The sequence below is a fragment of the Lissotriton vulgaris genome, chromosome 1_1 (assembly GCF_964263255.1).
Source record: "Lissotriton vulgaris chromosome 1_1, aLisVul1.2, whole genome shotgun sequence".
Taxonomy (NCBI): Eukaryota; Metazoa; Chordata; class Amphibia; order Caudata; family Salamandridae; genus Lissotriton; species Lissotriton vulgaris.
The window spans coordinates 469,696,723-469,718,652 of record NC_141685.1 but is presented as its reverse complement, the minus strand read 5'-3'; the positions used below and the strand labels follow the sequence as shown (position 1 = coordinate 469,718,652).

At 43.4% G+C, this 21,930-nt stretch overlaps 1 protein-coding gene across 1 annotated transcript in view; it reads right to left on the bottom strand.

Annotated features, from left to right (window-relative positions):
* The window catches only part of LOC147747364 (interleukin-12 receptor subunit beta-2-like), a 710,479-nt gene that overhangs the window by 625,642 nt on the left and 62,907 nt on the right, over nt 1-21,930 (bottom strand). The window contains exon 2 of the mRNA XM_086936242.1: nt 8,715-8,812. Coding sequence (XP_086792368.1) covers nt 8,715-8,784 — 70 coding nt within the window. The 5' untranslated portion in view covers nt 8,785-8,812. The remainder of the gene's footprint in view (nt 1-8,714; nt 8,813-21,930) is intronic.

Below are 21,930 nucleotides of genomic sequence, written 5' to 3'. Positions count from 1 at the left end.
GGATATTATTCTCATTAATCCAGTCCAATATTCTAGCCAGCAGTACCTTACCAACTACCTTTTGGCTTATGTCCAGCAAGCTTATAGGTCTATAGGTGGACGGGTCGTCCCTGGCACCTTTTTAAAAAATAGGGACGACCTCCGCCCCTTTCCAGGATGTGGGGATCGGTGCGCCCCTGCAGATGGCAGTAAGCAGGCACTGGATAAGTTTCCCCCATTTCTGAATGTCTGAGCGTAGTAGGTCTCCAGGAATACCATCCGGACCAGCCGCTTTTTGAGGCTTGATGGTTCTAATGGCGTACTCTACTTCTTTTATTAAGAAGTCTGAGTCTATTGGATTTTCCTCCCAGTCCTTATAGGTCATAATTGGAGCCACTGCCCATCCCTGATCTTCATTGGGTATATCTAAGATGATATGTCCGGATTGGCTGGTGTAGAGTTTAGAGAAGTGGTTGACCCACACTTGACTAGTGATGTTGCATGTTATGAGGTCACTATCAGGTCTGTTTCTGGTTCTGATTGTGTCCCAGAAACACCTTGGATCTTTCTTAGCACTTGCCTCTTTTAAGGTGCACCAGAACTCTTCTTCCCACTCCTTTTTTGCTCTTGCTATGGTTCGCTTATGTTCTTTCCTGGCTTCCTGTATCTGGGGTTGTGATTTGCCTTTGACAGCCTCAATCAAAAGGGATTTGGCATGTCTACATGCAGGTGTATACCAGTCATGCTTACCCCTAGAGTTCCGGGATACCATATTCCTCCCCACACACCCCTTTTTCAGAAATATATCCCTTATGGACCTAAGTGTATCCTCAAAAATAGATGTCACCCTTCCTGTTGGCAAGGCTGGATTAATAGTATCCAGTTCCATTTGTGAGGTCAAAAGCAATTCATTAATTGTTTTAAGTTTGGCTTCGTCAGCAGAGATTTTATTCCACTTTAAGCGTCTCCCACAAGAAGAGACGGCGATTTTTTGAGCATGTTTAGGGGACTTTTCGGCTGATTTATTGGGCCAGGGGTTTGTTAGAGATAAGGAGAGCGAATTGTGATCGCTCTCTACCGTGGGTAAAACTGGCATGTCCTGCACTAATCCCCATAGAGTGACATCTAGCAAAACATAGTCAATCCTCGAGGTGTGATTGGCTCTGATATATGTGACAGCACCCAAGGAGTCTGATGGTGTACGACCATTTGCGGCTCTTAGGCCAAACTCCAATGTCAGAGCATTTAGCTGGATCGCACAATGAGACCATCTTTTAATCGGGGAATGGTTAGGACTGGAATACCCCTTCTAGAGTCATCCTCACCCAGGTCCAGAGTGTCATCTGAGGAGAGGTGCTCATAGGTGCAATTGAAGCCACCCGCGACTAAGATTTGGGCACCCTCAGTATTTTCTCTTAGTTCTGTTTCAAGAGTGGTTACAATCGGGGACATAGACCCATGTTTGGTGCTTCTAACATATATATTGTACAAGTCAATGGTTGACCCCCTACAAGGACCTTTCAAAGAAAGTCCTAAGATGTCTGGACTATTGATGTGCTTAGGTTTTGTGCGACAATTAAGGGAGATGCTTACCCAAGTAAGCAAACCCCCCGAGGGGCGTCCCTTCCCATTTATATGTTTTTCCGCAGGCACGAAATATGTGACATAGCCAACACGGTGAAGTGGTTCTAGGCTCCAAGTCTCTTGAAACAGACAGATCTTATGCGCCTCCACCAGAGTGTTCCACTCGGGTGAGCCCAGTTTCCGATGGATACCCGCTAAGTTCCAACTAAGAATCATGAATGGACCCTTAGGAACATAACCATTACTTTTTGGAGGTCCCAAACATTCACTTGGAGGCGTGGTCTCTGTTAAAGGTGTGACCTGAGCATTACTATACACTAATTTAGAGGTAGGGCGGGGGTATAGAGGTGAGGTTTCCATCATTGTGTTCCCTTCCTCATCTAAGCTCGTATGAAGAGGCAGAGTGTTAATTTCCTCAAAATTAAGTCAGTCCACCTCATCCAGTGCACAAAACCTGTTCCAGTGTGCATACTGGGATAGAAAGGGATCAAAATCAAGGCTGCCTTGCCAGGGGGATTGCCATTGTTTGAATCTCTGCTGGGGTGCTTGCTGGTATGCCCTGCTCAGAAGTATTCTATTATTCTGCATTTGCCTTTGGGGTATGGTCGGATAGAAGTATGAAAGATGTAAAGGGTGGATTAGTGTGTTGGTTCCACTAGGGGGTGCATTACATATATAGTCCACTGCAGCCGTGTCTCTAAAATTAATTATAATGTCCCCTGCAATTGTTTTAATACTTCTACCTATCCATTCCCCTCGTCTAACCGTTAGTATTTCTCCCGAAATGTTGGGCGGTAGAGGTCTATTTAGCTGTAACCATTGTATACATTTATTTTTTAATTCAATTTGTGTTTCCTTTTTTCCCTCCTTCATAGGTGGCACTCCTGTCAGTACGACCACAAAGGGAAGGGCTTCAGGTGGAAGATTAATAGTCTTGAAGCGTGCCAACCTTGCCTTTTCTACTTGGTTATTTGATTGGACAGTGTCTGTGCTTGAACTTTTTCTAGAATTTTGACAGGTTTTGTCATCTGAGGTTGAAGGATTTCCAATTCTTTGCCCTTCCTTCGGTTTGGCCTGTGGGATAGTGCTAGGTACACTAGGATTCGAGGATGCAGAAGCTTTATTCCCAACCGGAGTGTTATTTTAGGTGCATCCTTAGATTTATTGGCTAAGGATTGGTTAACTGTTGTGACCTTATCATTTGGTATATTATTGGTAGTACCCCCTTTTGACCCCCCTTTACTTAATATGCCATCATTTGCCACTTGCCTAGTGGGACCCATCCCTTTGCTGTTTATTAGGGACGTCAATCTGTCAATTTTTGACATAAGTGGTTTGATATGGGCGATGATCGTATCTTCAAGGTCTGCCTTGAGATCAGCTACCATATTTGTTACCCAGCAAGGTATTCCTGGTGTGAAATTGGAAATTGGGGCAACTAGATTGTGATTTTGCGTGGTGTTCTGGCCCTTTTTTTTCTTCTTATATGCACGAACATCACTAGTTTTTTTTGGCACTGTGTTGTTTAGATTCGACTTCTCCCCATCCCGTGGAATACTTAAGTTTGGCTGAAAAGTTTCTATATCCCCTATTGACTCAGAGGGCGCCTGTGCACACGGAAGCTCGGCGAAGGAAGAAGTGACACCGAGGCTTAAATCTAAATCATCAGTGGCATCTATAGTAGCTACCAGAGGGTCATTTGCAGCATCTTGTGAATCATGGACAAGTATTGTCGGTGGTAAGGACAACCTCCTTTCTGTATTAGCTATTGCAGTTGATACTGCCCCTATGGTCTGCTACAGCATAATGTCAATTGCTGTAAGTGTAGGAACTGGTTGAGGGGCAACCACCTTCTGTTTAGAATTTGACCTTAGGGTGGGCATCCTAGTGGATTTAGTGATCTTGCTCATACTGCTCAAAAACAAAAAGGTATAAGTGACACTTAGAGATTAACTGTTCTTAAGATGGTACTAGGAATGGACAACCCACATACAGTAAAGGAAAAATAAAGTGACAGAGAGTACCTTCTTCAGTGTGGTGGTAAAGTTAGGGGGGTGGCCCAGCCCAGCCTCTTCTGGCCTTGGAAGGCCGTAGAGGGCCCGCCCTTTGCCCGGGCTTCGCCCGGCGTCCCGCTCGCGTCCCGCAACGCAGGGGCGCGTGGATTAAATGCGCCTCCTGGCGCCGTTCTGCAGGTCAGAGGGCGCGGCGCCGCTTAGCCTGCCGGGAGATGTAGTCCAGGGGCGGCGGCGCGTGTGGTTTGCCAAAGTTGACTCTTGGCGGTGTCGGCAGAAAGGTCCTCACTCGCGTTGCCCCGGCGCTGCAGCCCCTGCTTGCAGGCTGTGTCCGCTCTCACTGCTCTAGTCCTCTGGTTACTCAGGTAAGGAGTTCCTCACTCCTGTCGGGGGCGCGTGGATTAAATGCGCCACCTGGCGCCGTTCTGCAGGTCAGAGGTCGCGCCGCCGCTTAGCCTGCCGGGAGATGTAGTCCCGGGGCGGCGGCGTGTGTAGTTTGCCAAAGTTGATTCTTGGCGGTGTCGGCAGAAAGGTCCTCACTCGCGTTGCCCCGGCGCTGCAGCCCCTGCTTGCAGGCTGTGTCTACTGTCACTGCTCTAGTCCTCTAGTTACTCAGGTAAGGAGTTCCTCCCTCCTGTCGGGGGCGTGTGGATTAAATGTGCCTCCTGGAGCCGTTCTGCAGGTCAGAGGGCGCGCCACCGCTTAGCCTGCCGGGAGATGTAGTCCCGGGACCGCGGCGCGCGTAGTTTGCCAAAGTAGACTCTTGGCGGTGTCGGCAGAAAGGTCCTCACTCGCGTTGCCCCGGCACTGCAGCCCCTGCTTGCAGGCTGTGTCCGCTGTCACTGCTCTAGTCCTCTAGTTACTCAGGTAAGGAGGCCTGAAGCATCGATGGGGGAAGTGTGGTTAGCAGAGGGGCTAATATGGTACAATATGTTTTATAGAACAGGGCCGAGAAGCCTCCTGGGTCTGGTGGTTTGTTGGGTTTCAGTCCTGATATTGTGGTAATGACCTCTTCTATTCTAATAGCGTGATCTAATGCAGAGGCCTGAACATCTGTTGGTTTGGTTACAGTGGCTTTCTCTAAGTAAGATGTGATTGAAGTGGGGGATGTCTTGAGCTGTGTATAAATCTTTATAAAAATGTCTGAATCTAGCTGCCACCACGTCATCTATAGTTATTATTTCACCCGTCTCAGTTCTTAACCCCTCCACAGTGTTGGCTTGGAGATGCACTCTGAGTTTGGTAGCTAGTAGTCTCCCAAATGTATTACCCCCTAGATAGTATGCATGTTTAAGGTGCAGGATTGAGTATTCAGCATGATCCTAGTCCAATCCTGCTAGTTGCTTCCTTGCTGACTCCAATTGTCTCCAGACCCGCGGGGCACCAGTACAGTGGTGGATATGCTCGAGCTCTCGAACCCGTGTCTGGAGTTCCTTGCGCTTCTCTCATCTGGCCTTGTTTTCAGCGGCCGAGTCCGCTTCCAGCACCCCTCTAATTACTGCCTTTAAAGCATCTCATACCATTTCAGGGGAAGTCTCGGGCGGTCACTAATCTCTAAATATTCCTTACCACCTTCTCTATTTGTTGGATTGCGAAGCATACATTCTCTCAATCACCAGCCCAAGGACCTCTGTAATGGAATGGAAGGGCGAGGTCCAGCTGTACCGCCGAATGATCTGACAAGGTTCTAGGCTCAATATCTATGGAATGGACTGCCAGCTGCACCTCTCTTGAACCCAAGAAGTAATCCAGACATGAGTATGATCGATGTGCATGGGAGTAAAATGTGTAGACTCTTGTCTCAGGATGAAACTCCCGCCAGAGGTCTCTCAATCCCAGCTCTCATAGCCACTGAGCTCCCCCTTCACTGTTTGCCCCTGCCGTCCCATGATTCTGGGTCGAGTGGTCTAGGTCGTTGTGGAATACCAAATTCAAGTCACCCCCCAGTAGTACCCAGCCATCTTGTGCTACCCTTACGTCCCTTATTCATTCTTGTAAAAACTGTTCCTGTCTTTCATTTGGGGTATATATTGATCCTACCATTAACAAGTGTGCGCCGAAGTGTATGTGGTATCCCAAGAGCGCCCTCGATCTCTGCTACTTTTACTCCTATCTTCCCTTGAAAGGACCGTGAAAACAATATTGCCACCCCAGTGGATTTCTGGGTTAATGAAGAGAAGAATTGTTGTGGGAAGGCTGTGCATTTGAGTCTCAGCCAGTCTCTGGGCAATAGGTGCGTATGTCCGCTCGTGTATTTTCTAAGTAGGAGAGAATCGCCCTCTACTTTACTGGAATATTTAGCCCCTTGACATTGAGGGTCACTACTCGTAGAGTCAGTGAGTCTGTCATCCTATAAGTAACCAAGGGGTAAATGTGTATGTCGCTGTGTATGCCCCCGCCCATGACCATTGCCCAGGAGAGTGTATCATGATTGAGATCAAATACATAGGTTGGTTAACTGACAGGCACCTGTAAACAAACCCCCAAACTTAAACCATAATTAAACAAAGTCCCTGGATCAGGAACAGCCATTGGAGCGCCATCCCCTTATGAGCAATTAAGTCTATTGTGTGGGGTGATGTGGAACATCTTACTGTCCCCTGCACCACCCTGAGTACCCCGCCATGTCCCTATCATTTGCTATGTCACCTCAAGCCGGATCATTGCTACAGTTGTCCTCCAATAGCTTGGCCAGGAGCGATTTGCTTTCAGTCACCATTGTTTCATGGTCTGTATCAGATCCCAGGCCGCTTCCAGGTACCCTTCTTCATCTCCCTCTGATGTCTCTTCTCCGATTATAGGCAGGATTGTTTTTGTGCAGGAAGGGGAACCTTTGTGCTTAGAAACAATGAATAGAGGTGTTTTCCTATTTCTGTGTGTGCTGCAGAATGCAGCACAATTAGAAAGAGGAAAAAACGAGGAGAAATAAACATATTTCACCTCTTTACGTCTCACCTGGGAAGGCACAAGAATTTGAAGCATTATCAAGTTTTTAAGGTCTTGCAAATCCGGGAATGCATCAAAAACCACCGAAACCATGAGAACTGCGTGGGAACACCCACCACAATGCCCATGGAACGCCTCCCTTGAGCAGAGTAAGGCAATGCAGTGATTTGAGCTGTGTTGCATTACTCCATATTTGTGAAGCTATTCAAAGCCACGCAAAGAGGCTTAAACATAAAACCATGTAAAGGATGTACGAAAACAAAGTAGGTAAAATGAAATACTTGCTTCAAACACAACACTTAAGTAACAGCAACAAAGTACAGCACGCATTGACCATAGGTCTGGCCTTGCCAATTCTGCAATTTTGACTTCTTTTATTTCCAAACACAAGCTGAATGCAAAAAAAGCAATAATATAAAACATATGAAAATAAAGGAGTGGGTAAGCAGCCCAGACTCACCAGCCCTCGTAAAGAATTTCACTTTTTTCAGGTGGGCTGTGTGCATTTGACCAGGCAAAATTCACCCCTATATATTATTACTACATTGTTGTACTATAAGATGCTACAAACATGACACGTAAATCCCTTCATGATTGTAAATGTATGAGTTGAGAATTCCAAACGTGAATTTACACATGTAATCAAGATATATATGTCGAGTGTTCCCTAAAAGAATGTGGGCACAAGAATCCATTATTAATTTAATAATTTAGTTGTAGACCTTCCTATACTGCATTTGAAATCTTTCCACATGTATTGTTTTTTCTCACTTTTCTGACATTTTAGTCCTCATTCTAGCTAACTCAGGAATCTGGTATTCCAGCACCCATAATTACCAATACATTGGTATTGTAATCTAAAGGTCAAAAAGCATAATTTATAGAAGTTTGGGGAAAGCACTTTTATTGAGATTACATTTATTGAGATAGAATATTACACTTTTCCATGATAATATATTTACAAAACAGGAGACTTCTGATGTTGTTTTTGCAGATCACCTGTTGCCTAGGAACTTTTAGGACATTAAACCCTTAGTAAAATAGTATGTGTCAGCAAATCTTATTGAATATGCCCCATCTCTCTGGCTCATTAATCCTGTTAATAAATGGTATTCCAATATATACCTGGCTCTAAACTAACCTCCCGTACTAAGAAGCATGCAGGTATGAGTCCAACTGAGTAATAAGGAAATTAATAGCTGGCCCTACCTCCATTGACTGAAAAGTCCAAATTAAATATACTGTTGGGCTTATAAATCCAAATTAAATCACACCCTACGCCTTCATTTAGGTGTCATTGTATACTTCTCATTCACCCCGATAACATTAAGGTCATCACTGCACTTGTATCTATACTACTATTATAAAGAGAGAACTTGCACCTTTAGGCAAGGTAAACTCGGGAACCACAGCGCCAATCTACACACCTGATACACCGTTGAAATCGGCAGGGTGTGTAGATGGTCATAGGCTTTAAAAATTTTAAAAATAAACGGTATATAAAAAGTTAAATTTTTACAAAAAGTAGTTCCCCCAAAGTAGCGCCGGCCGCGACTGTGCGTCGTCACGTCAGGAGCAGGGGAGGAGCAGCGTCCCAGGAGCGGCGGACATGGCGCACAGGGGAGGAGCGGTGAAGTGAGGCCAGCGGCGGAGCAGAGAGGCGGATATGGCGCGGGCAGGAGCGGCGGCGGACAGGTGATGAGTGGCAGAGCGGCGGAGCGGAGAAATATGGACCGGCGGTGTGAGCAGCAGAGGCAAGGTAAGAATCCGGGGCAGCCAGGGTCGGGGCGGGCGGGGCACGGGCTGCTGGGGAATGTCAGGGCAGGCGGGGGTAAGGAAAGCCAGCATTTCAGGTTTGCGTGCTCTCCCGCCCCGGCCCCCACCCGCCACAACATTGTCCGGGACACAGACAATGTTGTGGCGGGCGGGGGCCTGGGCGGGAGAGCACGCAAACCTGAAATGCAGCCCCCAGCCTCCTTCTACCCCAGGCAATGCTGGGGCGGGCTGCTAGTGTTTTTATAAAAAGAATTCTTCTCTTTTATCATCTAGCTTAAATATATTTATCAAATCTAATCTTTTAATCAGTAATTTAAAAAGCTTAATAATAGAGAGTCTCAATCATATTGTACATTAAAACATTAAAGTCATTATAAATTATTTTCAAGAAAAATAGGAGGAACCACGTCCTACTACCTCCATTGACCCTGCAGCAAAGCATTTGGAGGACAAGTGCAGCTTTCCAGGAAAATATACTGATATTCATGCCTCCAGTCAGTAGACCTCCATGGACACTGTAAGACAAGGGCAATAGCTTTAGAGCAATGCAGTAATACGTTCAACAATGTATGTAAGTTTACAAACAAGAGCAACGTTTCGATTATCAATGCTTGATGGAAGAACACAGGAGTCAAATAAATAAATACAATACATTTCAAGAAACAAAACACATTTGCAAATCGTAGCTGATCATTATGCGTTACTACTATTCTAGTGCCTATGAACAAAGCACTATAATCTTCTAGTAACTTTAGAGCCTATACCCATATGTTAAGTCTATGGGAGTGATCGTGATAAAATCCCTACTTTGCTAGCATGAAGCCAAGTTCACATTGCAGGCAGTTCAGGCAGCACGAGCACTGTCTCAAACAGTGCAGAGCAGAATCTCAGTTCAGTACAGATACCCGTCAGTCACTCATTAAACTGCTCCATTTCAATTTGTATCTCTCTGTTAAGTCTACTGAGATTTGTTCTACCATTCAAAGTTTAAAAGTTTTTTTACAATGTTTGGTGCACTTGGTACAAATCTGCAGAGGCTCAAAGCAATGGCCATTAACCTTTTCAAAATGGCCGGAGGAGACCGGCCAAAGCCTAGTAGAGTGGGGCCCTCGTTACTAGTGGCACCTTAAATTCGACGGGTCATGTGTAGTCAATGGGAGTCCAACCAATCTTATCTGGAAGCACCCGGATGCATCATACTCGGTCGGTTGAACTCTCCTGAACCAAGTCTTTCGGAAACCATTTCCAAACCGATTAGTTTGGGAAGATTTCCTAACCGCATCACAATCGGGCCCTTGAAGTATATGGGTGGCTACGAGCAGCTGAGCAGGCCTCGGTAATGGACCTGGATGGGATACGCAAATTAGAGGGCATTTGATCCGAATACAGGCAGGCCTCCCAAAGCTTATGTTCTTTTGATTACAGAGAATCTACTAACCGTCAACAGCTTATTGGCCTGGCTGCTGACCTCTGATTTCCTTTGCAACGAATGGGTGCAATTTGCACACTCACAGGGACTGTAGTAAATTACCAATTGGTCATTAACCCCTTGCCTGCGGTCGGAATTCTGCTCCTGTGCGGCACATTCCGATCGCGGGCGTGGTCGTGACGGCTCCCGGCCGTCATCAGCACACGAGCACTGTGTGCCATGACGGACGGGAGCCGTCACCAGCATGCAAGGGGTTAATACGGATTTTGAAACTTATTACACTGCACTTTACCAAGCACCTCTGGGCAAACAGCCAGATGCAATACCCGCGTACATACGCTCCTGTGACATGCCGCCTCTTGATCCACTGTTGAGGCAGTAACTGGACACACCCCTGACGCTTGAAGAAGTCAAACTGGCCATCAAGCAGATAGCCACTGGTAAAAGTCCTGATACTTATGGCCTCTCTATAGAGTTCTATGTCATATTCCAGGCCGCCGTCGCCCTGTGACCTTTAGGGGTATACAGAACAGCCAGGGATCGGATCAGATTATCAGACAGCATGCGGGACGCCTTGATAACAGTGCTCCTAAAGACCTGGAATATATCCACTTGAGGTGGCATCCTATCATTCGCTTTCATTACTTAACCTTGATTACAATGTGCTGAAGAAGGTCCTGGCGAATAGACTGACTACCATGATACATACAGTGATCCACTCAGATCAGAATGGGTTCATTCTGGGCAGCAGTGGTGTCGTGAACCCCCCACGTTAGAAGCTTAAATGGGGGGTAATCACTAACAGTCTCACTGGAAGTTGGTTACTATACATTTGCCTCTTTAGTTTGCCTGCAAACAAAAATTAGCTTAGCAAATAGCAGGGCCGAGAGGTCGGGGTCAAGTGTTAGCCAAGTTCAGTAAAGCAGAAAGTGGTGATACAAACAAATTAAAAATAGACAGGGAGAGTAGCACATAGTGGGGTACTGACAGGTAAATAAGAAAAAATAATGCCAAAAAATAAAGAATTTCTGTAGAACCTATAAAGGGCAAAGAGAAGGAAAGATGGGTTAAAAGAAAGAAGGGTGAAAGGAAGGCAATATTAAAATGAGGAAATAGGTGAAAGGTGACATGGAAGGAAGAGTGGGTGAAAGAAAAAGGAAGGATAAATGCCAGGATTGATGTTTGAAAGGATGAAGAGTGAAACGTTGAATAGACAGCAAAGTGAAAGTGTACATATATATATTTATCTGTAAGGAAAATGGTTACTGGGTGGATGGGCCAATGGATAAATGGAAAACTGGAAAGGTGAAAGGATTTATTGATGTGAACAGATGAGTTAATGGAATCTCCATATATGGTAAGAATAATGAAAGCAGGGAAGAGGGATGGAAATATAAAAAGATGATAAATGGGTGGAAGCTTTGCAGGGTAGATGGACAGATGAATGGATTTAAGGGTCATGGGAACTATTAGAAAGGGACGGGTTAACTTAGTTGACATCACTTGAGGTTTTGTTCAAAGTGGGGGTTATTTAATTTTCTGGCTACTCCTTTCTGGGTTGGAACATGTATTCGAACCTTCTCGGGTTATTTGGTGTTGTGGAGTGGGCACGTCAGGTTGACATGCAGGGGTGGGTGGCCACACCAGACATTGAAAAGGTGTCGACACCCTGGGGTTATCTCATTTACATATTGGATAGCTTTGCTGTTGAACTTGGCACTAGGCTCTCTTGCTGTTCCCCTGGAAAAGGGGCCATTGGCCTGTATGCTACGGGAACAAACATGTGCCTGGCGCTATCCAGTGGGAGACCAGCCTAATGATAGGATCCATGTATGCCGATTTATCTACAGGCAGACCCCACATTGCTACCTGATGTATGTCGGTATTAGACACTTTAGGCCTCTCTCTGGCCTGCAGATATATTGGGGGAAATTATGTTTATTTCCTTTGTTATGGATGCCTGAACACCAATCCACTGGAAACCACCCCTTACTGTGGAACTATGACACCTTCAAATATTTGGGAGTCCAAATGTATCACTGTGAACGCGACCTTGTGGGGGAAAATCTGGGAAAGGCCTTGACAGATGCTACCCTTTTAGACACAGCCACACCTATGATCTATTGGGAGAGATTCTAAAACCTATGGGGAGAGTGTCCTTCAATGACTCTTTTATTTTTTGCGGCACTCCAGGTAATATTAAAGAGGTCATTCTTTCTAGACTTACCACTCATACTTGCATCACTGATTTGGGCTAAGAAAAGGAACACAGTGATATTGGACACTTAATATGATACACCAGAGAATGGGGGGCTCGGTGCTCCAAATTATGAGCTTTACTATGCCCCAGTTCAACTTCAATGGCCGCTTCGATGGCTGATAGACACCTTCCATCCATCTGTTGGGTGTTGACTTCAGGAACACTACATTATTGTAGAGGCTCTTAGATTCCTCCTCATACCGTATTATCCCCAGTACTTTATTGGCGGTGGTGACATGGTGCTGGAAGAAATATATACACTGCGGTAAAAGAGCGACACCTTATGCACCTCCCTTCCCCTTTTGGTACCCCCACAGTGCAGGCAGCTAAGAGAGGTTTTATCAAGTAGATTCCTGGACCACAGCTGGAAACACGACTAGGTTGGACATAGCAGTGGAGGGTAGCCTTTGCACCTTTGTAGACCAGATGGAGAGGGGCACATTAGAACCGGGTCAGTGTCACCTATATTCTGCATTAAGAGGGGTGGCAGATAAATCATGGAATTTAGACAGTGACCATACACAGGAAGCTGGCCAATTAGAATTGATGAGAACCTTAAAGGGGGCTGACATGCTATTTTGCACATTTACGTAGCCCTGCAGGGGGATGTCGTAGAAATCGAGCTCTTGGCCCTTAAGGGTTGACGGGAGGAGAAATTATCAGTGGACATACAGGATGCCGCATGGAGGAGGTGCTTGGGGATGTAGGTAGATGTTCTGAATCAGCGGAATGGGAGAAGCCTCAAAAGGACGAATTCCCTTCAACTGTGCTCCTGTTCTCTGCCAAGCAACCCTCCTGACCAAGCACAGCACAGCCTATTTTTATTTCCACAGATAGAAGTCCTCTTGACTAGGGCAGCATAGTAGCCCTTCTTTATGAGCTAGGGGTCCATGCCTTATTCCAGCTTGGGGTACAAGGACAGCCACTGGTAAGGTGCTGCAACTGAAACACACATATCTCTGGCAGGTTGCATGTTGGAATATTGACCACTGAAACTATGTGCTATGAAAAAATTGTGGCCAACATTTTCAGAAGGTAAATCCAGAAGTATACATTTATTATTCTTAACTCCATATCTAACTACATTGATGAGATATATATCATCAATGTGCACTTATGTGAAGTTAAGTAAAGTATGCCGATAAACACCTACATATACTGGCCTTGTCAAGATTGTTGTCCTCAAAATTTTGTTCACAATATTTGGGTAGCCAATCTTAAGGTGGAATACCGGTCTGACATACTGGTGTGCAGCTCTAACTTGAATCGAAACTGAAATGAATCATTATCAAGTAGAGTTCACAAATGTTCGCCTAGTCAGTGGTTTTCCTGCCAAGTGCCAGTTTTATCATGTGTGTGACAAAAAAAGCAACGCTTAGACTCTTTTCTTGGAATACTCACTTCCAGTGGTGAGTAAATGTAGGGGGGCTTTTGATCTATTACACTTCTGTTTTTCTCTCTGTTCAGATGGCTGTTGTGAGCCTCTGCATGTTTCATGCTTAACTGCTGGGTTTAGTATTAGTGGTCTGAGATGGAATGAGCTTAGTGATTATGTCCATCATGTCATTTAACTTGTTATCTACAGACTTGTTCCCATTGCAATTCTGTGCTGATTTCAACACCAATGGATACTCTTCCTAATGTACATGGCATGTAAACATGCGCAGGATGACTTAGATTCCACTTCTAACTTCTCTAAAAGTTCTTATTTAAAGGAAATCCCGTTCATCAATTTCAGTGTAGTATGGTAGATTTCTGTCTCTTAAACTTCAGGTTCAGTAACATCACTGATGCTTACTAGATTTTACTCCTTTGTTTTAGAAAGCCAATGGCAACTATAGAGTCTAGTTTCATTCCATAACAAACTAGCTTCTATCTGTGCTTCAGTTTTGGTTTTTAGACTCTGATTCAATATTCTTTACCATTTTAAGTACTTCCAGAGTGGATTCTAGCAGATCAATAATGTAGGTTGCAGTTGTGTTTGGTTCCGTTGACTAAAGGGACTGAACAATTTAGATGGAAGGTCCTCAAAAGCTTTTGATACCAGACCTTCCATTCTCAGCTACTGATATTCTTTAATATATCGGCATCTGAATGGCCAGGGCCGACCACATATCAAAACGGTTATCTACTTTTGGCACACTGGTGTCATTTCTGTAGGGCCTCAGTTTCAAATACATTTCATTTTCAGTATATAGTTTAAGAGCTTAATACTTTGCATAAACTTTCAAGAAAGGAGTCTTTAAGTTGATGTATCTGCCTTTGTAAGGAGTATTAGATTCTGCAGAACACGTTAGCCGTTCCAGGAATAATGATTTCATTTATGATTATCACTGCTTGGGCATGTTTTAGTTTTCAAACGGATATCAGTTTTCTTGATAGACCTTTACTTTCCAACATTTTAGTTTAACATCTTATCGCTGGCATGACCTTGTATTTGTCATCAGAGTGTTTAACTTCTATTTGGAGGTTTACAACTAAGTTTTGTAACCCTTTAAATGTCTACAATAATTTTAGTACTTGGATCACCTCCTTTTATTACTTAAATTGTGCCTGGTACTAGACTCACCAGTGAAATCAAATAGCTTAGCTTCTCATGATCCATGACAAGCTTTGTTTAGGATTGCCAAAGGTGTAGTACTATTAAAACTTTTATCTGTGTAGCAAAATATTAAAATATTCTATTATCTTCTTCCACCTTTTTCTACAAAGTGCTCAGTTTCAAATGTGTCTTTTCTATTCGACCATATATTCTGCCTATGAGTCACTGCTTCTTTTCTAGGTAATGTGCCTGTTTAAATTGTCTTTGGTTATCTCAAGCCTGACTGACATCTCGGCAGTGCATTCATAACTGGTCCTTTCTTCCCATTTGCCCCCTTTGCTTAGCCCCTTCGATGCTCATGACGAGCTCAGCTCGTCATGCAGTACACTGGTCGTGTGCTCATGACGAGCTCAGCTAGTCATGAACAATGGTAATCAAAGGTTCTCAGCACAGGAGGGGAATTGCTGCAGCAGTGATGGTGTTAAGCAAACGAATAGAAGTATGTGCATTCGATGACAGTTTCTGTATTTGTTTTAACAGGCACAAAATAGGGGAGGGAGAGAGGAGCAGAGATTCATTCGACTTCCACAACTAATATGTTCATGATCAAAGGGAATGAATCATAGTTGCTATATGTTTGTCACAGAGACCCTCAATCACACTAACACAGGGCGTGCTATGTCTTGATTCTCTGCTCTTGTGGTTAAGTGAGCAGTATCATCAGTCTTATCAACTGAGTGTTCTGTTCTCCAGGTGATCTACTATCCTCCATCAGGAGGGAGACTGTCTGGTTCGTGACAGTCGTGATTTGTGAAAAAAGATTAAAATTATCTACTTTCCTGCATGCAATATTTTATTATATAGGAAAGTGATAACATGAAATGACGTATATATGGAGGTGCTATTGTGGGTGTGCTATTGATCCACAGCACCAAGTGGTAGGTCATGGTAGGTTGACGTGCTTCAACCCTGGGTTGCCATGGTGGGTCATGGGGCCTTCATCAGGACCGGCGAAGGAGCAATCTTTTTGTTGGTCACTCTGTGTACGTTAGGTAAATAGATTCACTTACCCCTCTTCGTCAGTGAGCACTGTCATTCAATTACTGATGTTGCGTTATAGCCGCAGACTTTGCCTATAACTTTTTAAGGAGACGGCTAGTCCTCCTTCGAGGAGTAGAAAGGGAAGGACAACTCTTGATTGAAAGTCGTCTGAGCAAGTGCTGCTGGCGTTCACCTCGCCCAGCAAGTAGAGTTTGTTTTAACAGGAGCAGCAATTTTACTCTCATTGTCACTGTCAGAAATGTGGTTATCAAGGTGAGGTTAATACACAGTTCCTAAAGAATAAGTCCCTCATTCCAGGAGGTATAGCACAGGAATCATGAAATCTTCACAGAAGTGTGTGTTAAGTTCAAGAAGTACCAACAATTTTAAAGTAAAGTAAAGAACACAATGATATTCTTAAACTAATTTCGGAAAATAAAGAACAATTTAATAAGGACAGAAATCAGTAAAACTGGATAACTGGAGATACATATTTTTTAATTTTAAGGTAAAAAGCACGTAGACTAATAAAAGAAACATTGAAAAATAACTGTTTGCTGTTGACTGAGATCTATGCAAGATTTCCGGCTGACTGGAATGGAGCAGAGGTTGTATACCTCAAGCGGATCATGCTGATCAAAGATTTTATCTTAAGAATTATGCTCTGAAATGGAAGTAACAATAATTCAGCAGTGTAAAGTCCAGGGCTGCGGATGAAGAGGGTCTCTCAAATTGAGACATGTTGCCAAAGATCTCTCTCTAAAGCCATTGGTTTTATTTCTAAATAGTCAAATGTTTTGTTAGGTGCGTAATCTTGCGGGGCATTATGCCAAAATTAAGTGCCTCCAAATGATCTAAGAACTGTGATGAGTATTTACCAGGCATTTATTGATCCAAACTGCATTGATGTATGTTGACTTTTGAGAATTACATCACTGGTTGACATGAATTACGATGAAAGTATGGAGCATTTTGCAGTATTAAGATGGGGGCCACATTAACAGCGGTAATAAGGTGGAATTATATATGAGTTCTTCATTGATTTCAGTAAATTTGTTTACTCAATGAACGGTCTCACAAAGTATCTATAACTAACTGCCTGCACGCTGACATTGAGAAAGGCATCAGCCGAAACATGTCTGTTCATGTTATTAATGTAAAGATTTAAGGGACGTTATAGTGAGGTAAAAATGTCATTTAAAAGATAATGTTTTATACAAACAAAACCACTGAAATTTTCTTGTTATAGTTATCAAGTAATTCATGCCCTCAGATAACTAAAACTTGCGCCTGCTTGCACTTTTTTCTGATCGGTAAATGTTTCAGTGATATTATCAATGATGTCATAGAAGATATCATGAGTGATGTAATATGTGGGGTAACTGGCAGTGCATGGTGAGGGTTTGAGTTATAGCTAGCTTAAGACACAAGTTATAGTTACTTGAGATAACTATATCTGGTGAATTCTAGTGTTTTTGTTAATTAAAAACAGTATGTTTTAAATGACAGTTTTACCTAACTATAACTGAGTATAACGTCCCTTTAACCTTGTTTTTTTCTGGTATTTTCAATGTTTTTATCATAATATTGTATTAGCATATTAAAGCCAAAACCTGTGGCCACACCATGTTTCCATCCCCTCCACGGGCAGCCAACCCAATACCACACATGGCCTTCGACCATGCACAGCATGGGGTTTCCACAGGGCCTTGCATTTGGTCCATGTATGGCCCCGTTCCCAAAGCCAATAGTGCACCCGGGGACCCCATCCCCTGGGGCCAAAACTATAGGGAGGGTCATCTGGCCCCTCTTCATGAACCTCAATAGGCCCCGGGGAACACATCAGGAATAGGGTCCTCGGGCCTATTCAGGTTTGAGGAGGGGGGCCACACACCTCCACCCTTTTTTTACATCATGTCCTACAGGATGGGATCCCTGGGGCCTCCCCCGAGGATTGCGGAGGATCGGGGAGTGGGGCCACGTGCCCATCTTACCAAAAGAAATATGTTGCAGTGCCTCCTGTAACCTAGCCCATCCAGGGTTTTCATTAATTAAGAGCCTGTGCTGATAAAAAAAAGAAATTGCTGGGGATTCATGGATTCTCTGCAGATTTTCTGCAAGTTTGGTACAATTATTATTATTATTATTTTTTTTTTACCCCCACAACCAAGCAAAGAGGGTCATGGTATCCCTACCCTGCCTACTTTTACTGAATGAGTCCTGAGTCCTAAAATGGCGGCCTTCACATCCTTGTTGATGTGGTGGTTGCCAATTAGATCTCACCATTAGATTTGTCGGCCCCAAAGATCCTCTGTGAAATGAAATATATAAAGTTTTGAACTTTATCGGCTCAAAAGCTACTGAACGGATGAAATTACCAAAAAGCACTCTTTCTGGACCTAAATATAACTTTCTGCCAAATTTTAGGTAAATCCATTTAGCCATTTGGGCTGTTGCTGTGTCTACATTTCCTATGGAAAAATGAATGGGGAAACACAATTTTGGGACCCCCCTTTTTCTCAGCTCCACTTCATAGATCACCCCGATACTTTCCAGGATGCAGCTGAGGAGGAACAACTTTTTTTTGTTGAAAGTTTCATGAAGTTTCATCAAATGGCATTAACATTATTAGGAAAACAAAAATTGATTTTCCTATGGAAATACAATCCTAACTATAACTGCTCAGTGGCTACCATCATATAAGTATATATATATATATATATATATATATATATATATATATATATATATATATATATATATATATATATATATATATATATATATATATATATAACTATTTTTGTTTTGCAGAAGAGGCAAACACATTTGCAGCCAAAAGCAGAGAGCACACATGGAAAGATGTTCAAGGTAGATGGTTTATTTAGCAGACCCCCCCTGACAGACGCTTTTCGCTATACGGCTTCCTCAATGTTAGTTTCTTTGTGCTTCACGAAAGTATTTAAAATAGCAATACATCACGTGTTGTCACTAAACATAAAAGACGGACTTATGCAGCATTCGATGTACAGTTCATGGCGGCCATCTTTAAACGTGCAGAGACAAAAGTGCATAAAAGTGAAAGACATAAAGTTATCACTATAACGCTGGTTGCGAACTTATACAATACCTCTACACACGTCAGATGGTTATTCAAACTTATCCCGTGTGAGGTATCAGGCCTCACCTCACCTGGCACAGACTCAGGTATAGGGAGGCACCGCCCTCTCTGTCGGTACCTCAGGCAAGTCTGCTGAGGCTGGGGAAGGTCACCCCCAGCCTCAGTAGGCTAAGTTCGCAACCAGCGTTATAGTGATAACTTTATGTCTTTCACTTTTATGCACTTTTGTCTGTTGGTCAAATTGCACTGAATGCAGTAGCTTCTACTTAAAGGTCCTGAAGAAAGCCGGGGTTCTTGACCCAGTACGGCTGAAACTAGTCCATTACACCCGGCAGATTTGTTTATTGCCGATATACTGTTTTTAATAAGCTCATCAGCAATCACTAATAAAGTTGTCTGGTTTGCTGCTGAAACTTTTTTAACATCACCTTCACTCATTTGTTTATTCCTGCAATGCATTAATGGATTGATTTGGTCAATTACTTTTTTTACTGGTCTCTCCTTATGCCCAATTCACCAGTTGTTGGTTTGTTGCCAGAAAACTGAGGTGACAGGGGCACTCTTGGAGTTCCAAATGATGACACTGGCCACAAAGGGCAGTTGATGGAAATCCTTATTGTTTTCTCCCCTCCTCAGGGTTTTCTTCTGTCATAGAGTTGCACATATGTCACTAACTGTAGCGATCTTGGTCCTTAGTTTTGATGAGTGATCTGATTTGAATGTCTTTTTCTTAGCCTCTGTAGTGTTCTATCCTTTATTAGACCACCAGTTTTTTCTATGTGTTGAATAAGTTAGGATTTGGGGATTGAAACTGGTTAGGTCTTTAAACATTTCCCTGTGACCCTTGCTCCCACCCGGGGGTGTTGTGTTATAGTGCAGGAAGTAGATTGCCTGCGCCAGGACAGAAGGCAAACCCTAAGGCCTCGTGAGGCAAATCAAAAATAACTGAGAGGGCAAACCTCAAGCGCCGGAAGGGAGGACAATGCCGCAAATGCAAACAGCAGAGGCAAACCAAAATACTAAAAACCACAGAAGAAATGGAACCACAAATGAACAGTTCCACTAATGACCCCTTATTGATAATCAACCTCACTCACATGCAGCTGACAAACACGGAGGTAAAGATCTTAGCACTAGGGTTATCCTACTGTCCAGCCAACAATTTTAATTATGCGCAAACACGCATTGATCTTTACAAATACACGCGTAAACTTAAACTACGCAAGTTTCACGCATTGCGAAAGACTGAACCCATAACACAACAAGCAATGGCACCTGTAGGAATACTTAGCCCGCCAATCATAACAGTTAACGACTATGATTTGATGTGCAACCTTCGTGAATTACGCAAGGAAAGTATGGATGTCGGATTTGCAGATACTGAGTTCTTTCCTAAATTGGATATGCCTGGTCTAACACAATTCAAACCAAGATCTACCTTTAATCCAATCATGCTGTATGACAATATTGGCATATACAATGAACTTGTGACTAATCAACCTAAAAAACTTCACATGTTAACATTACATGCGTGTCGTAGGTTCTCATATCAAAACAACTGTTATGGGCAACTTATGAAGAAATTGAAAGGCAACGACAATGTGATAATTCGTCAATCAGATAAGGGCGGAATTGTAGTCCTTTGGACTCAGAAAGTGTATGTAGAGGAAGCGCTCTCCCATTTCAATGATCACCAGTGCTATAGACTAGTGACTGGAAAACCATCAGACTAGCATGGAGCAACTTCCATGCAAAGTTGTTATCATGGAAGAGTGCTGGGTTACTGAGTATGGATGAATTTAAGTTTCCTAAGGTGAACCATCCAGTAATACCAGTTATCTATCTAATCCCCAAGATATACAAAGATCCAGCCAAGCCTCCTGGTAGGCCGATAATATTAGTGAGAAACAGTATCATGGAAAACACCTCGCAATATATTGACTACTTCTTGAAGGAGCATGTCAATCATTTACCATCGTAGCTGCAAGACACAGGGGATTTCTTAAGGAAGATTGACAATATAACATGGCACCTGCTAACCCCCATCGATGTCACTACGTTATACACAAGTACACACCATTTGGACGGCATTAAAGCAGTTGGACATTTCTTAAGGACTAAACCCTTGTGTATGTTGGACCACAATAAAATGCTTTTAGAGGTGATTTCAATATGTTTAAACAATCATTTCTTTTCATTTCAGAATCATGTTTTTCAACAGATGAGAGGTGTGGCTATGGGGGCTTGCTTCTCCCCTTACTATGCCTGCATGCATTTGGGGCTGTGGGAGGAGCAAGTCCTCAGTACCGTGTTTGCAAAAGTATTAGCTGACAATATAATTGCATGGTATTGTTACACAGACAATCTATTTCTCATCTGGAAGGGCTCTGAGGCAACAGCCGCTTTGTTTATTCATGAAATCAATGACAATAATTTCAATTTGCGGTTTACAGCACAAATCAGCCAGGAATCAGTCAATTTCTTGGATGTGGAAGTGTACATCCAGGATGGCCGGTTGGAGACCAGATTGCATTGCAAGCCAACGGCGGGCAATATGGTGCTCCACGCCACCAGCCATCATCCTGATCATTTGATACGCAGCATCCCCGATGGTGAGATGCTGCCTATCACATGTATTTGTAGTGTGGATGAGGACTGTTCTAAGGCTCAGAATGACAGCAAGAAAAGGTTTTTGGCCAGGAGCTATACTGTTCAAATTGTAGACAAGGCAATCATGAAAAACCAAGTCCATTTCCAGATCAATAGCATTAGGACTTAGTCCCAGATCAGGTGACACGCATAGTGCACCTGTTTCAACTGCAGAACCTCCAAGATTGATTGTTACGTACAACTGTCAACTTCAATAAAAACTGGGTCGTAGTTCGTAATGACCCCGTGATTGGCAAATCCTTGACAGAGGTTCCAAAAATTACTTTTCGAAAAGCACGCTCAATGAGTGACATGCTTGTAAAAAGCAGTCCAGAGGTTGTGACCTCTAGTACATGGTTACAAACTATCAAAGGGTTCTTCAGATGTACAGCGCGTAAGGCGTGTAAGTTAGGAAAGAGTAAAACATCTTACAAAATTCCATTACATGATGTGCCCTCAGTAATATCTAAGAGGCTTACATGCAAAACTGATTTTGCCGTGTATGTGCTGGAGTGTACGTGTGGCCTGCAATATGCGGGTAGCACCAAGTTACAGGTCCACAAGCGTATACTCCAGGACATGAGGGCAATC